This window comes from Lepisma saccharinum, chromosome 16 (assembly GCF_977018435.1).
Source record: "Lepisma saccharinum chromosome 16, izLepSacc3.1, whole genome shotgun sequence".
NCBI lineage: Eukaryota > Metazoa > Arthropoda > Insecta > Zygentoma > Lepismatidae > Lepisma > Lepisma saccharinum.
Genome location: NC_139244.1, coordinates 41,397,164 through 41,415,845, shown reverse-complemented (window position 1 = coordinate 41,415,845; position 18,682 = coordinate 41,397,164). Strand labels below are relative to the sequence as shown.

The window sequence follows — 18,682 nt, the reverse complement described above, 5'->3', positions numbered from 1 at the left end:
TACGCTCTACTGACGTAACAGTGCCTATTAGTAGTAATGCAGAGTTTCAGACCACTGTTTATTGTATCTTGAGAATGCTGATAAACATTTTAAAATAATTTTGTCAAGAGATCATACAATGTTAAGAGTTTTGAAACGAATACTAAACATTTCCACTGGCACAATATTAGGCAGTTAGATACTAACAAAAAAATATTTTTTTAAATAAATAGTTTTGTGGGTTAGGTGGTAGAGCAGCCACAGGCTGAACTTCTACCACGAGGACTTTATCAACTTGTTTGACAAAAACCTTTTTGTTCTTTTAGTTTTTAATGCACTTCACTGTTCTTTGCGATAAATTACACGATGCAGTTGTCATTAAAGAAAGATACGTCAGTCAATATTGCTTATTGTAGCATCACACAGCATGAGCAGAGGCACGAGCGCTAAAACTGGGTAGGAATTCTATTTCTGTCGTCTGCATCGGAAGTACAGCGCCTTGAATCGGAAGGCAGGAAAGGTCACATGGCCCCTAGAACCAATCAGGTCTCCGTACGCCCGCGTATGGCGAGAGCATTTCGCCCGTGCTCCAAGCCACAAGCTTTCCCTCCTTCTCTCTGCCTACAGGCAGGCATGGTCCTGTACGCCAAACCCAGCCAGCGTCCGGCAAGCAAAGACATTAGAGAAATGCTACAAGGAGAGCTGTTAGTGGAGCGTTGTAGACGGATCGCGAAAAATAGCTTTTATAATGCCATTATACTCAAACATGTATATAATTAGTCACGTTTTACTTTATATTTACAGCATTTACGCATTTTTAAAATTTTAAATCAGGGAACGCCGGGCATATGGGCGTATTAGGATGCTACGCTACTGTCAATAATTATATTTTGATTATTACCTAAAACTTGGTTTCGGCCTGTAAGCATATATTTAGTTTTCCCTTTGTTAACTTCCAAACCTATCTCTTTAGCAGGGGACTGTATATCTTTTATTTTAATTCATTGTCTCTAATTCAAGCTTTCATTCATTGCTACTCATGCATCTCTGTGACAATCTTGCAATTATTTTGAGAAATGTGGCACAAAAGTGATACAATGAAAGATTGGATATGTAATGTTTGAAGTTCAAACTTGAAAGGATGCAGCATTATGCTGCAGCTTCTGTGAGAGTATGAACTGCACATGTCCACTTTTTGGATATTAAGGTTTATCATCAGTATCCATTTGCATGTATTTTGTCCTATACCCTCCTCGAGCTCCTGCCTGCTGCCTGATGCTTTCACCATGGCAGGAGTTGTCCTGTGGGAGTTAAAACAAGAAACTACACCAGTGCAACTGACTCCCAATTTCTCTTTCTAAGCAAAAATTGAATTTGTCATGTTGGAGCCACAAATACATTGTGCAGAAATTTTAATGAAAAATTGTAGAAAAGGTATTTTCGAAGTGAATACCATACATTACTGGGGGTTCACTGCTGTTGTGCGCTATAGGGCCAATCCTACCTCAGTTGAACCAATATTAATTCTAATGTTACTAATACCTGTCGACACCAACATTTGTACTTGAACATGGTAGCATTTTAACAATTGTTCAAAGTAGTTAAAAATATAATTATTACATTTCAAATATGCCAGAATATAATTATTATATTAAAACTATGCCATATCTATCTATGATTATTTTGTTCAAAATATTATTAAATTGAATTAAAAAGTAGTCAAAATCAGAGTATCAGCTCCAAAAACATACTTATTTAGTGTACTACATTTGTACAGGCTGTCCTTTTTTCCAACTGGACCCCATAGGAACCCTCTTCTCCCTCCTCACCATTATCTTTACTCTAGATAATGTATTATTCCCAACCCCTGATCTAACTTTATGTATAATATTAGTGTTCCTCACCAACATAAAACTTATTTTCAAATGTTTGTTACTTCACGTGCTTCGTAGTTGGAGTTGATCATTTACAAAATGAAGTGTTCATGAAAGGCATAAAAAGCATGGGATTATTTTACACTGTTCTTTCCTGAAAGCAAAATATCATAAATAATGTATACTTTGCACATTGTAGGAAGAACAATATGTATACTTACAATTAGTATAATATAATAATCATAACCTGTAGCACAACAGCCCTGAGGGCCAGAGACTACCTACCGACTGCCGGCCTCACTCTTGCATCCCTCAGTGGAGGTGTGCGATCATCGGAAGTGTGATCAGTATGACGCACCCTCAGTTGTTGTTGTAGGTTTCCATGACCGGGATTTACTTACAATTACTCTTATATTATTTTTTAGCAGAATTAATTGAAACACTCTGTATGTATGTGTTTATTTTTAGGCCTCTTAAAATTGTTGTTATACAATATGTTTTATTACATAAACAACATTTGCTCAGAATATTAACATTTATTACAACATATAGGGGTTCATAATATAATTGGGTTGTTATTTATTTTCCTGTACAAATGTTATATTTGTAAACATTTCTTTGCTTTGATAGAATAGGAATGTGTATTTCATTTTATGTATTCTTTGCATACTGTTTGTGACTTAAGTTTTTCGGTTTCATTTGCTAAAATATTGAATCAATCTCTCTCCATCACTGAGGAACAGGTTGTGGTACACTTGCATTCATTAATGCTATGGAAATTGGCTGAGGTTATTTGAAAGATATTTGTCCATTCTCCCACTTCTTATATTAACAAAGCAGTTTGTAATCTAACCATGTAAGTATCTTATGGTAATGATTCTTAAGTTCTTCTTCAATATGTGGAAGAGCTGGTTTTGTTGGTGTAACATCCACAACAGAGTCTGTGCTTGCACTGGCGGCATTTTCTGTTTCTGCAGCATTCTCCACATCCTCATATGCCGGTTGGGATGCATTGAAGTTCTTTTCATGCTGATGCGGAAGATGATGTTGATGGCGGTGATGGTGACCGTGAGCGTGTGAGTGCGAGTGCATTTCATGTCTGGTAGTGTTATTGGTAGAATTGCTTTCCTCTCTGCTTGTATGTTGATGCACAGTTTCCTCCTGCTTGTGGGATGATTCTTCACTACTTGTACCAAGAGCCCTACCTTGGTGAGATCTGACATTGTTACTGTCATTTTCCTCCTGGGTTGTGACGTTTAGATTACTTTCACTGTCAGCGGAGTCATTGAAGTCTTCGATTCTGTGCTTATGAGTAGACGGTTCTCCTATCTTGTATACAATGTGTGTGTGGTAAAGTAAGAGCCCCCCATGGTAATGGTAATGTGGGGCAAACATTACAGCATATACCGGTGGAATCAGAGTGGAATTGGGTTTTAAAGATGTTGTGTTGTCCTCCATAACGTTAGTATCAGTAGAGGGCGTTGGTGGAGCAATGACATTTAACGACTCTGAATTTGACTCGTTGACATTCTCAGTGTTGTTCGCTACATGTGTTACATTATTAGCCTGTTCATGATCTGTAACGTTGTTGGGTTCATCGTTTTGTGGTACAAAGTTGCTGCGTAGCCCGGGGAAACTGAACATGCTTCCTGTGAAACGATTGCCACCAGTCAAGTTCTTAGCAGGATTAGAAAATGTGTTGAAAATACTTTGAGGCTTGTCGTCTTGATTTGTGCTGTTTTGAAATGAGCTTATGGCATTATCGAAAACACTTTGAGGATTATAGTCTTGATTTGTACTGTTTTGAAATGTGCTTATGGCATTATCGAAAACACTTTGAGGATTATCATCTTGATTTGTACTGTTTTGAAATGTGCTTATGGCATTATCGAAAATACTTTGTCCACTTTGAAGTACATTTTTAGTGTTCTCATAAATGCTTTTGCCTGCTTGTATGCCTTCTTCAATATATGGGTTGGTGTCATTTGATTCATTAAAGAATGAAGATATAATATCGTCAGTCTCATTGCCATTAGTGTAACCACCTTCTGTAGGGATAGGGTCTTCAGAGTCACCAGGGATATCATTGTTGCCGTCATCTGTGGTGTTTGTTGCTTCTGAGCTAATGCTTGCATCTGGCGTTGTATTTTTGGCTATTTCAACAGGATCTGCAGTCTTGTTCACACTGCTTGTGGCAGCCTCATTATCATCAAATTGGCTTCGTTGTTCCACTTGTGTCCTTAAAGTGTTGTTAACATCATGTACCACCTCGTCAGGGAATGTTGCTTCTGTAGTGTTTATTTTAGTCTGAAAAATGATATTGATGATTTAGATACAAGTTATTCCAAACAAGATCAAAAGAAACAGATTATTTCGATAAATAATTGTAAATAATGATATGGTGTTCATTTCAAAAGTAAGGGTCAATTGGTTATAAAAATAACAAAAGTAGTGTAACAAAAATGTTTTTGTGGCTATAAATGCCTGCATATCCACTTCATTTTTGTTCGTAGTTACCATTATTTAGCAAGCACTTTTGGTACCATGGAACAAGATTTTGAGTGCGCCTGGGACTTCAACCAGTCCATCACTGCCATTTTTAACATCTCACTTTCATTCATACAGTTTCTTCTGAAAGCCCAATGTGTTCATAACAATTCATAACAATGTTGTCATGGCAACAGTGATGATTTTCTTTCAGTTTTGCGTTGAGTTTTGTTTTAAGTGTAAGGTAGGCTAATCAGGTCTGGATCTGCAGTGTAAACACTATGTGCTTTGCTGGGTAATGAACCTGGGACCCCCTTGATTACAAGGTGACAATGATATCACTACACCATTGAAAGGCACTCTTGCACTTCGGCATTCACATGCTCAGCAAGGTACAAAATTCCCAAACTTATAATCAACAACACCTAACATGTTTGTTTTGAAATATAATCCTCTGAGGAGCCAATTGTTTTTTCAATATATAAGTTTAAGTTAGCATTTTGTAGGTTTGGTGCATATTACTCACAATTTCAGAATATAAAAAAGACGTTAAAAAAATTAATGTTAAAAACTGTACTTACGTATGTGAGTATGTTGTTCCTATTTTCCTTTCTTTAGAACTACGTTTCGGGGACAAACTATCCCCTTCTTCAGGTTCATATAAAAAACTAGGTACTTATCATGGTACCACGTCAAAATGTAATAAAAGGATAGTGGACAAGGGTTGGTGTGGATACATTTAAGATATTATATCCCCTCTCTAGACATATTTAAAAAACTCGTCATTCTCTAAAAAAAAACAGAAAAACTCATCGTTCTCCAAAAAAAACAAAAACTCGTCATTCTCTAAAGAAAGGAAAATAGGAACAACATACTCGCATATGTAAGTAATTTTTTTAACATCTTTTTTATACAAGTTTAAGTTAAACTATAATTTTAAAACTTTGAATAACTAAATATATTCAAAAATGTACAAAACTTCTTACAGATGTAACGCCGTTCCTCGATGTCGGTTAAAATGGGAAGCATGAACAAAGGTGACCTATACTCGCAGAGGTATATAGAGTGTGGATAATATAAATCGAGGAACCGCAATTACAATTTTTGCTTGTTATGGGGTTAACCGAATACTTATATGGAAATGATTCCCACAATAACAACAGTTTGAATAAGTGTGTGTAAATTCCTCACCCTTCTTTACCCTTTCCAAAAATTCAGCAAGTTATACAACAAGCATTACCTCAATCACGTCACCAATCGCAACTCACACCAATTAAAAAAGGTAGTACATTCACTATAGACGTTTATTTAACAAATTTAAATTTGCGGCAACATTCTTTCAATATTTCCTTCTATTTTTTACTAAGCTTCACAACAAATTCCAGTTTACGTACGACCGACAATTCTCATTCTTAGCATTCTTTTTGATCAGAATAATTTACAATAAAAATAACAATGCAAATAAATGGTACGCCTTTTTCGGCAATAATACAGATAAAATTTACTTCATTTTTAAAAGTTCGTAACAGTCCAACATTTAACGGACAAATTCTACTAATTTATAAATACCTAAAATTATACTTTTTAAAATTTTAGTAATAATAAAAAACTTCTGCCTATTTTTATTTTTTTGTACGAGAATTAGATGCTCATTAATTCCTACTACTCAGTCGGTTAAGATTTGTCTCGTTTTGTTATTAGTTGTATAAAGGGCTTTCGTTATGAGGTTTTTTGAGGTTGAATGATTATCTATAAAAATTACGTTCTTGGGTCACATGCGTATCGGTTGCACATTTGGGTTACTGTTGCGGCGATGTTTTACACTAGTACTTGGTACACGCACCTGTACGTATCTATTTTCTTACTCGTGATCAGATTTCATGCACATGACACATTCAAAGCCCATCTTTTATCACGTCTTATTTGCAATGCGAAAATCAACAATTGGCAAGTATGAATTTAAGTTTGTTACACAAGTTCCAGTTCACTATAACACACGTAATCTTACGTACCTTCATAAATGTTCTAGTTGCCAAATTAGACCGGCTGTTCGCAACATCCAAAGTAGTCGAATTGATGCAGTCAAATCCAAGTGTTCTGTTACGTAATAGATTTTATGCCGTTACTTCCTTGATGCCATGTGTGCTTGTGGATACTGCAGCAAATTGTATTGGTTCTAGTCATTTCAAGGTTCAATGTCTATGTTCCGACTCAAGTTCATGCTGACATTAAATACTTCTTGGTTAATTACTTCGTAAAACAAATACTAGTCGTGCAAATATATATATGCGTAAAAATGGTTACCACAAATTAAAATACTGGGCGTGACAATTACCACAAAAATGACTAACGCAAGTTTTACGTATATGCTGAAAATTGGTTCACGAAAGAAAATAAGTCCAAAGCACTATTCCTTACAAGTTTTTTGTGACGGGACACGATGTTGCAAAGAAGCAATGTAAGTTCAAACGGCAACACGTAAACTTAAAAATGAATGACGAAAGTTCTAAAGTCCCAACTTACGATATGTGGTTGCACACTATACAATAAAACTTGCCCCAGTTTTTTGAATAAAATACCAAGCGACGTTGAACCTTGATTGTCGTGCGACGAAGTGTGTTTTTCCTACCTCCGCAGCTAGCGAAGAAGAAACAGGTGAAAAGTAACAGGAGAGACATCTATCGGTATAACTTGGTAGTGAGGAAAAATAACCTCATGGGGATTTTTATAGAATGAAATTTCCCGGGTGGGAAATTTTCACTCAATGTAATGGGATGACGCAAAGCGAGACTTAGAAATAACAGATTTACGTCATCACCGTTACACAGAATACATGAGAAAATTATTGTAGAGCATCTGCTTCAGCTGCTGTACACTACTTATATCAGATGATAAATTATTCCCTCAGGAGATGAATAATTTCTTAATGCAAATTATGTGATGATCAAAATGTTGGACAGTTACAACTTTTTGTTCAGTCCTCCGAGATAACAGACATAACTAAAATATAGGACACTGGGTAAAAGAGAATGTCTGGTAACCCTAAGTGGGCCTCCCTGATGGCATAGGGGTCCTGGGTTCAATACCCAGTGGAGGCACATTGCTCAGTTGTTGGATCCCACTTTCAATTGTAGGCCCAGTCCCGATTAGCCTGTCTAAACATGAAGTGGAGTTAAAACGAACTTGACTTTGACTGGTAACTCTAAATCTGTCACATCTCTAAAATTTTCATTTCTTTATTTTTTATTTATTTATGGAGCAGTTTGTGAAATAGTAAAGTTGTCGTACTAGAACTTACCTCGAGCTCTGTACTATTTGTTATATTGAGGGTTGAGCATGGGTTATCGAGATATGCTGATAGTATGGCTGCTTTCACATATGGATAGTGAAGAACACTCCAAGGCATTGTCAAGTGGTAGACAAGTCTACCAGTTCTGAAAATAACATGTTTAATTAATATTTGTAAGTAACAATTTGCACCTTGAATAAGTATAATGATAATAACAGAAGTTCTGAATGAACACAATTTGTTGACATTATGGCTGTAGGTGTCATGGAGTTCATTCATGTTGGAGTTGACAAATTATTGTACACTTAAGTTACACTACATGCCTTCAAACATTGAAATTACACAGTTCAAATGATTCACTGGTATATAGATGAGCAACTTGGTAAACTAGATTGAATGTTTGCCTGTTGAACTAGTCAGCACATTTGAATTTTTGTTTTAGTATTGTTACAACAAAAACAAAATTTGTTCAGTACATTTTCCCATTATGGTAATTTGTAAGAGAAATGTCCTAATTATTTGTTATATTTGTTTTACATCAACCGGTTTTTATTAGAATATGCATTGAACTAGTTTCATATAAACTTTGAGATAACATCTGAAATTTGGCTTAAGAAATTTTAAGTCCTGTCTTTTCTAAAGGAAAAATTGTATTTGAAACTCGACAAGCAATGATGACAATTACAAAACAATCAGAACCATGTGAGCAATATATAGGCCTCCCGGATGGCGAAGTGGTAGCATCGTTGCCTTGTAATCAAGGGGTTCCAGGTTCGATACTCGGTGGAGGCACATAGTGGTTCGGATTCCACTTTTAACTGTAGGTCCAGTCCCAATTAACCTTACTGTGCATAAAGTGGACTTAAAACAGCAAATCAATCAATATGTTACTGATTGGCAAATACAGTTCAGATTTATACTTTACGTGTATATCATATTCCATCTTTGTGCTCATGGAGAAAATGGTAGAGTTTGTTAGTGATTGAATAACAATTCCATGACTGAAATTTCTGGATATCCTAGCCTTAGCCTGGACATTGTTGTTTGTCCCTTTATCAGTTAATCATCATTCATGTACATTGCTATAATGGAAAAAAGGAAGAAAACACTGCTGTTTTGTTTGACCAATTGTTGCACTACCTCATGCACTCCTCACACCGATAAAACTGTGTTAAAATTTACCTGTCAAATACGATCATATCATCCTTAATTGCTTTCATTGTCGTCCACACATGTTCATCTGCATGTTCCTGGTAGAAGGGAATGCTGCCTGCCTTTTCTTTCAAGCCAGATGCCAGTTCCTCTTCACTGGAGAACTCTGTGTTAACTATCAGGAAGTTTATATCTGGGTATCCTCCATCTTGGAAACATGTCTTCAACAAGTCAAGCCTGAAATATTAAGATTTTTTAATAGTACAGTTACCATTCTTTAAAGAATTGTATTTGTTTACCTTTTCTCTGCATATTAGAGTCTAAATTAGGGGTGCAAATTAATAGGTGGCATGGAAGGGATCCCCCCCCCCTGCTAGGGATGAGTTTGTCCACATCTTAATTGTCGTATGTTTAACAGAAATATAGTGTGATCTGGTGGAAATGGCATAAAATGAAAATTATGTTGAAAAGTTATGGGAAGGTAAAAAGGTAAAGTGTCCATGCACAGTGCCACAAGGATGTGGAAGTAGGGTCCCACACATTCTTGATCTCAGACATTTATGGGAGTGATATCAGCACCATGCTCTGCCCACATTTTCTCCCCAGGATTGTTCCCAGGTACACATTTATTTGAAACAGACTTTTGCAGAAACTTTGAGTTAACGTCTGAAATTTGGTCACCAAGACACCAATTTCTTAAAAAACAAAAAAAACATGTAAGCAATATGATACTTTTTGGTAATTACAGTTGAGGTTTATAGAGCTGCTTTGTGCAGGTACAAGGCTGGAAAAATTGTGACCTTGGATTACACCAACTATGAATTGAACCCTGGTCTTCCACATGGCAGTCAGATGTCCTACTGACTAGACCAATGTGGCTCCATAAAGCTGTGGTAACAAGTTTCTTTTCTTGTCTTTATGGACGTATAGAGTAATCATGGAAGTTTATTGACATCAGTATCAGTGTTGTAGATGACCAGCACAGGTGATGTTGTAATACAAATTCCAAAATGTCTCCAAATCTGCAACAACATTCACAGTGTGCCAAGTGGTACATACAGTTTGAAAGTGTTGTATAGGTACAATGTGCATAAAGAAGAGTGTATAGTGTTTTTAAACCTGCATTGTACCAAAAACATCAGGAGATGGTCTGCAGTGCCTGAGGAAACTGGTTCATGATAGCATGATGAAGTTAATGTGCAACAGGTATACAACAAGTCTATAAAGTGTTTGTCGAAAGAACTGGGTGTGCTGCACAGCTCTTGCCAATGCATAGTGCAACAGTGTCTTCACATGTATCCGCATCACATCCAATGTACGCAAGTTCTACAAGAAAGGGTTCATTGTGCCTTCACAACTTTGGTGTGAAAAGTTGAAGGAAGGTGAATGCTACCTCATTAGATGGGTTTTCAGAGATGATGCCATCTTTCATGTCATCTTTGGGCCACTGAAGAACCACTGAACACACTGTGCTTGTTGTTGTGGAGTTGGAGGCATTTTGGAATTTGTGTTACAACAGCAACTCTGCTGGTCATCTACAACACTGGTGTTCATGATTCCTGTATACATTGTAATAACAAGAAAGTAAAACTCAAATTCAGTTTATGTAATTTACAGTGGATCACCCTGTATTTGTATTAGATTGTCAACTGTAAACCTTGCCAGCTTTGTATCTGAGCTCTTAGAATGGTTGACTTTAAATCTCTCTACCAAAGTTTTCAGGTTCAAGTTCTGGCCTGCCATGGGTGTTCTTTGTGAGTGTCCCTTCACAGAGTTCATATAATCATCACTCATTCTCATCATTAGCCAATTAGCCAAGAGTGGCAGAAATGTGAAGTAAAATAACAAAAATGCAATGCTCAAATGCAAACTTGTTCATACGGTTTCCAACATCAAGTAAAATAATTGATATCTTATCTGACTATTGAAAAACTGAAATATGTGGTTATTTTAAAGATACTAAACAATATTTTAAGTATTTGTTGTTAGTGTTGGGTGTAATAATAAATCTGATGCAAAAAGTTCCTAGAATAGGATAATTGTAAGGGAACTATTTTTGTTATTTCACATTAAATCCTTGCAAAGAAGAACAGATTTTTAACTGTTTTTAGATCATATGAATTATGTTTAAGAAATACCTAAATTTGTGGTAGAACAAGGAAGAAATCAAAATATGAATAGGGTGTATGGTGGAGCAATGAAACTTTGGAAATTGATTGATTGATTTGATTTATTTTACTTCACTTCTCTGCCACTTTTTGTCAATTACAAATGAGAAAGAATAGTGATAAGCTGAAACTGCCGAAAAGAAAATCAAGGGCACAAAAAAGATGCAACAGAAGCCACACAAAACATTATAAAGGTGAAGGCCCAAAAGTCAGAACCTCGTTAGTCTCGAAGATGTATGCTGAGGGTGTACTATGTGGAAGTGACGATATCTAGGTTCCTTTTGATAAGGTCATCCCTTACACCCTGAATTCTTGGAAAATATACATGTGTGAGGAAATGATTGATTCATTTTTAGTTTTGATATTATTTTACTATTTTCTTGAAATTATTGTTCTTAATAGTGTGCATTTTTCTCCCTTCCAAGGGGATATAGAATTTCCTTGTCAAATATGGGTAATGCATTTACTGTTTACACTTGAATTCTCCAAACCTAAAGATTAATTTGCAAAATGGCCTAAATCACTCAACAAAAGCTTCTTATTGTTGCATAAAAGTTATATCTAGCATGCCCTCGCAATTCTCCTTTGCTACTCACATGGCTGCTTGCTTGAGACAGAACCCACACCCAGCATCCAAGAATGCAAGGAGTGTCACATTTTCCCTTCTGTCAGCCAGAAGGTCCTCACCATTGATTGTCCAGTGTGGTGGCATTTGGCATTCTCTCTGAGACTTGGTGCTTGCAAACAGAGCAACTAAAATAATTCCTAGTGTCAACTTCATTGTTTACCTGTAGATGTAAATTAAATCCAATTTGTGTTTGCAATCTTAAAAACAATAAAACAAGGACATTTCTTTTATTCAGTCACTATTTTACAGCCACATCTGAACACACTTTTTAGAGACTTAGAAATACAGCTGAGACTGCTTTATACATAACTAAGTTCTGCGTAATTCTGTTTTATATGTAAATTACTGTAGGTCCCAGCAAAATATAATTTATAAACATGTTAATTAAATCCCTTTATACATAATGCATTTATATGTAATTCGGTGTTGTATGTACTAATTTGCATAAAATACAGTTGATTTGTACATAACCAAGCTACAACAATGTCACGGAAGTATACATTTCTTATTGTTACAAAAACAAAACAGGATAGGTGGGCATGACAGTGGTCAGTTTCAAGTTGCAAGAAAGACTAGTGTGCAGTGGCGAAGCATCCGAGAGGCCCGGAGGCTGGGCCTACCCTAATATATTTGTCTATTATTATTATGAAATTCTAGGTCTTCCGATAATTACCGCAAGTTTGCAACCCTGCCTGAAACTGTATCTGCGCATTCAGTGAGGCCCACCTGAGAGTGCCTCAGCTGGTCCCATAACAACCTATGTGATTCATGCGGGAAAACATAATTTCAGGGGCACGTTCGCCTGTAACGTAAACTGAGAGGCCGGCCTCTTTTCTCTCTCTCACCCTCTCTCCCTGACTTCCGAAGAGTGCCGATCGTGTACGAGCACGTGACGAAGCAGGCAGTGGACGCACAGAGCTTGTTGATGCAGCGTTTCCATGGAAGATTCAGACCTGTGCTGGGAGCGGAGCACAACCAGCTGCTAACATGTAGCGAAAATGTGTTGCTAACACCTCTAAGCCTGACCTCCTAACCTATCAAAGTAGGCATTATTAGAATTCTAACTGCGAATAATGCATGCAAGTTACAACAATGTCATGGAAAATGTTAAGTTTGGTGCTTTCAGCTCTTTTGAGGAACCCCTTCTCGTGAAGTGTTAGCTGCTGGATGTGCCCCACACCAATCTTGATTCAGAGAGGGAAAGTATTTTATTTCTTTGAGGAAAGGAATATTGAGGCGAAATTTCCTTTCATGATTAGTGACATAACTGAAAACGCCCTACTTTTAAAATGGGGCAAAGTACAATGCAAACGTATAGAGAAAATCCATGTTACTGAAATTTTCTGGTTGGTGTGTTACACAGAAAGGTGTCCGTGTTCTCATTTAGCATTTCATCATTTTCTAAATCATATTATAATTTTTAAAAAAAGTCGCGTGTTGAAGAAGAATTATATACATAAAAGAGTTGAAAAGAATTAATTGATTGATAGATTTAGTTTATTTACTTGGCTTTCTGCCATTTTTGGCTAATTGGGAAGATGAGAATGAGCAATAATATGATGACATTGACGAAGGGACACTCACAAAGAACACCTATGCCCATGTGGGGATTCGAACCTGAGGCCCTTGTCGTAGCACGCTGTTATAACCAATCCACCGCGGAGGTCAGCATTAAAAAGAAATAAACACTAAGTGACGATCAAGTTATCCATTTCTGTAATGCGATAAACATTTACAATACTTTTATTGAAGTAGCAAATAATTTTTATAAGGAGCTTTAATATAACAAATGTAAGAGGGCTAGGGCCTGACAGAACGGCTTTTTCATTGGGTGACGCGTGGTCAGAACATCGAGTCCCATCGTCACTGTTTTCTGACCTTCGAGACAGAAGGGCCTTTATTCTCAGATATCTAATCAAGACCAGATTAAAGTAGAATCTGAACCAATGCCTTCAGGGGAAATCGAACCTTCTACTTCTTGATTATAAGGCGAGAGGCTTAATCACTACATTATCCTTTACAATCACTATCCCGACTTTTTCGAACAGCAGTAGACGAGATTCAGGCAATATGTTATATTTTATTTTCTATGGGCTATATTTTAATATACTACTGTTAAAAAAAAATCACATCTTCCCCTCCCATCCCCCCAATCCTTGCTCCTTCCAGAGACTGCACGCTTCGCCACTGCTAGTGTGGAACATGGCATGAAATCAGAGGAGAAAGATTTGCTGCAGTTGTTCAGAACATGAGACGCATTTTCTTTTGTACATAATCTCAATACGAAAGTACAAACGTTAAAAAGATGCCAATAGCTGACGTTTGCCATGTTCCATAACAAAAATATATCAGCTGTTCCTGTTATTGAACATTTTCAGTTGCTACTGGTCAGTGGCATATGATGGGTTCAAAACCTGGGCTATCTCTTCATATCATAATGTTCAGATGGGAGGCTCTTTTTTGTTCAGTCCCTTGGATTTTGAAGTAATGTGACATTGTGATTAAAAATACATACATTACAATCTACAAATAATAATAAAAATTTCACTTTCATTAATATAGAAACAGTAAGGAACGGATTTAAAATATTTTGCGGTTATTTAAAAATATATAGAGGCCCATATTGTGAAATAGGTAATAGTTTCATACATCGGAGACACATTTCTTCATTTTTACAGATGAAACTACTTACGGAAATGAGTTTCTCTATGGTTTCCAACGTTAGTCGAGGTATTTTCTTTCATCGTGGTATGTATTTGACCGGGAAATCATGTCAGTGTTTCCCATATCTTTTTTTAAACTATGCTTGCCTAACCTAATCAAACCTAACCTAACCTTATTGGAAATTGTTCGTGGGGCTATCCGTCAGCTACCCATGCATAATGTACAATTTGCACATGTGACTAACACGATAGTAGGTATTTTTCGGTGAAGAAGGTTGGAAACAATGATATTCGAAAACAAAAGAAGCGATATCATTCGCAAAGTAAGTGATATCGCACTGTTATGTGCATTCGGTAGCACTTAGAAAAATGCGTTATTTTAGTAGTAAAAGTGTTTGTTTTCATGTAAAAAGCATAATGGCACCTTGAACTATGTTCCGCAATACACAATTGGTAAGTACGAACCATGCGATACACAAAATATCCGATTTTAATGTGTCTCCAATCTATGAAACTGTTACCGTGAAATATTTATGTAGGCCTACATGCGAGAATAAAATATATAATAAACTTCTTACTTTGAATAATTAAGAACTCCGTTCTTCTCTTCACAACCTCTGTCTTAAAATATTTATTAGCAAAGCGTACTATGGCACCAGGGATCCCGGGTTCAAATCCAGGCATGGACATGGGTATTCTATGTGAATGTCCCTTCATCAATTTCATTGTATTGTCACTCATCCTCATTGTCGTGATTAGCTAAAGTGGCAGAAAAGCAACACTAAATAACAAATCAAATCCATTCTTCTCTTCTTTGGAATGCCAAAGGCTTGCATATCTTCACGATTTGAAGCTTATCCTCATGCAAGAGCCGAATAAATTGTTTCGTCAATAGTTTGTTAATGATGTCACTCATTTACGTTCACTACATGGTGCAGCACAGATCATTCAAAACATACATAATTAATTCACCCAATACACTAAATAAAATCTAAGCAGTAAGAAACCTAATTTTCTTAAACTTCCTTCAATGCAATTTCCACTCATGAAATGACCTGCCCTTTGTCATCCCTGGCCAGTCAGTCTACCTCAGTCAAAAACAAAGCAGCAGATGGGTTGAAATCATTCTCACCATTGTAAAGCATGGTTGGTTGAAGGTCATCGGCCTGTCGCTTCTGCATGTGTTCGATGGGACAGTGTTGTTTTGGTCCAGAGGAAAAATTCCCTATCACGTGTCACTCTTTTCCCATTCCTTTAATAGTAGTTTCATTTCAAAAATTCCCTTTCCTGGGAAAATCCCATGCTGGTTAGCGAGTTTTGTACAGTTGACATCGCTGTGAGTTTCTACCACTGGGAAGAATGAAGACAGGAGTCTTCAGCGACTGTAAACCCCACCGCCTCAGGCGGTTGTTGGAAGATAGAATCTGCAGGATGAAGCCTGGTGATTTAGTCTGTACTGGTGATGGTCTAAAGTAAAGGTTCCCAGGAAACTATAATTTTTCCCCGTGGGTGTTATGTAAGAGTGAAGCATCAGTCACATTTGCTAGTCGATTATTTCATGTATTTAATCTGGGCTTCGGACATAGCCTAGCTAGCCTAGAATATATGCGCCTGCTACTGGTCGACCATGGAGAATAGAAAGAGGAAAAGTTACATGCTTGACCAGAAAGTAAAATTTATATGGGAAGTGGATGCTAATCCACATATAACTAAAACTGAAATAGCTGCAGATTTAGGCATTGCTTATACCACACTTTGCACAGTCATTAGTAAAAGAAATGCTATTTTAGACGAATGTATGAAATCTTCCAGTTCACTAAAACTATAGTGTCTAGTAATTCAGTATCAAAGTGTTCACTAATAAAGTGGAAAATGCAATGTATTTAAGAATCAAACTTTTAGATTCATTAATTTACCACTTTATGACAGAAATAATCAGTATTACGCACTCTATGTGATCAGAAGTATCCAGACACCCACCTGAAAATGAAGTACAAGTTTGGGCCGCCCTCCATCGGGAACACTGGCAGTCAGTATAGTGTTGACCCACCCTTAGCCTTGATGACAGCCTTCACTCTCGCAGGCATACTTTCCATCAGGTGACGGAAGGTTCAGCCCATTCCTCACGCCGAAATGAGAAGAGGTATCGATGTGGGTCGGTGTGGTCTAGCATGTAGTCGGCATTCCAAAACTTCCCAGAGATGTTCTGTGGTATTCGAATCAGGAGTATGCACAGGCTAGTTCATTAGTGGGACGTTATTGTCGTCAAACCACTCTCCCACAAGCCCTGCAGTATGGACGGGTGCTTGGTCATGTTGAAAGCCACAATGGTCATCCCCAAACTGGTCCTCATTGGTAGGCAGCATGAAAGTGGTTAAAATGTCAATGTAAGCTTGTGCCATGACATTACCATGTAAAGCAACAAGGGGGCCAAGCCCCCCTCCCTCCAGAAGAAACATACCACACTGTAACCCCGCCACCCCCAAATTTCAGTGTCGGCACTATACAGGCTGGTAGATGTGGTTCACCAGGCATTCACCACACCCACACCTTAACATCGGATTGCAAAATTGTATACCGTGATTCATCACCCCACACAACGGTTTTCCACTCTTCTATGGTCCAGTTTCGATGCACTTTGCACCACGCAAGATGGCATTTGGCATTTGCCTGTGTGATATTTGGCTTATGGGCAGCTGCTTGGCCATGGAAACCAAGTTGCTGCACCTCGCGCCGGACAGATGGTGCTTCGAATAGATCCTGATGCAGTTCAGTACTCCTGGCGATGGATGATTGGCGATTACGCTGTATGACCCTCTTCAACACTCGACGGTCTCTGGAGGTCAACATGGGAGGTCGGCCTGCAAGCTTTGGGTTGTACATGTCCCTTCACGTTTCCACTTCACTATGCCATTGGAAACAGTAGACCTAGTGATGTTTAGGAGGGTGGAAATCTCACACACAGACTTCTTACACAAGTAGCACCCAACCACCTGACCACGTTGAAAGTCCGTGAGTTCCTCAGACACGTTTCACGGTGTGTCCGGATACTTTTGATCACATGGAATATATCTTGTTCCTCAGAAAAGATACAATTACAGTACTTAAATAATGATATAACTTGGTATCGAAATCTGATTTGTAAGTAATTCTCAGTTGTACGTATTATTTTCTCTTCACCTTGACATGCATATAACTCAGGTTCAACTGTACATGTGGTAGCTGTGGTGGCTCAGTCATTAGGGTGTCTGACTACCATTCGAGAGACCCGGGTTCGACCCCCAGTGGGGGAGAACCAGGATTTTTTCCACCTGTTCAATCATCTCTGGCACCCACCCAGCACCATACAAATTAGGTACCTGGAGGTAACTGGGGGATAAAGGTGGCCAGGGACGTGATGTTGATCACATCACACCCACTTTCGGCCGTGATCAAGAAAGTGTGGGGCCCTAACTCCACACCCCCTGTATACATTCATGGCATGGTGCAAAACACATGGGAGCACTTTATTTTACTTTTCAACTTTACGTGTGTATTCTTATATCACCTTTCTTGACAGTATTTCAAATTGCTGTTAATTTATGACAGCTACAATCATATATTCAATTTTTCTGTTGTCATAGTACATTGATGAGAATTTACCTTCTGAACATGTCATGGTAAAGAAAATATCATGAATGCTAGAATTTAGCTATTCATATTTTATCCTGTAAAACTAACTGCATGCAGACAAGTGCACCAGGCTAATGATACAGGAATATTTTTTGACTTGAGAATAACAAGTTTTTAGAAATCCCTATGATTATGGCTTAGCTGATACCACTTTGAACCAACACACATTGTTAAACTGGTACTCTACGAATTTCAGTTCATACTGAGACTTATCATAGTAACAATTTGAAATACTTCAGAATACATCTAAAAAGGTATAAGTTGCATTTTAAGTATGAACAGGTGGTGGAAATTCCATATGTATTTCAATGATATCAGTGGCGAAGCGTCCTATGAGCAGGGGCGGCGCCAGAAATTTTCGACCGGGTGGGCAGAAGCTCCATAGTGATAGATTAGGGTGGGCAGAATAAATTTAAGACCACATATATGTGCACGTATGACGTATATGTATCTCCCTCTCTTACACTCCAGATTTTCCTCTTGCTTCTTTTCCCTTTCCTTGTTTTCCTCTTTATTATTTTCTAATCTGTTCTCGCATCTTGTTCCATTTCGTTTCGTTTTGTCTCTGATGGACACAATTATTTCAAGGAAGTGTTTACACATGCGCAGCCATACACCAGCCATACATTCTAATCACATTCTTTCGTGCATGCTAATACAGTGAAATAAATGTGAATTAGGTTTAAGCTTGTGTCCCAGGTGCCCATGTTATTCGACACTGGGTGGGTGCCGGGGCCGCTTCCAACGTTAGAAAAGTTCCCGGATTTGAA

General features: G+C 37.6%; 1 protein-coding gene across 2 annotated transcripts in view; it reads right to left on the bottom strand.

The window, feature by feature from the left end:
* Positions 1-2,296: 2,296 nt before the first annotated feature.
* Positions 2,297-18,682, bottom strand: part of LOC146000426 (uncharacterized) — a 34,656-nt gene continuing 18,270 nt past the window's right edge. For both annotated transcript variants that reach the window (XM_083138040.1, XM_083138041.1), the window contains exons 2-5: positions 11,546-11,737; positions 8,812-9,018; positions 7,639-7,774; positions 2,297-4,160 (exon numbers count right to left, since the gene is read on the bottom strand). In XM_083138040.1, coding sequence (XP_082994166.1) covers positions 2,682-4,160; positions 7,639-7,774; positions 8,812-9,018; positions 11,546-11,730 — 2,007 coding nt within the window. In that variant the 5' untranslated portion in view covers positions 11,731-11,737 and the 3' untranslated portion in view covers positions 2,297-2,681. The remainder of the gene's footprint in view (positions 4,161-7,638; positions 7,775-8,811; positions 9,019-11,545; positions 11,738-18,682) is intronic.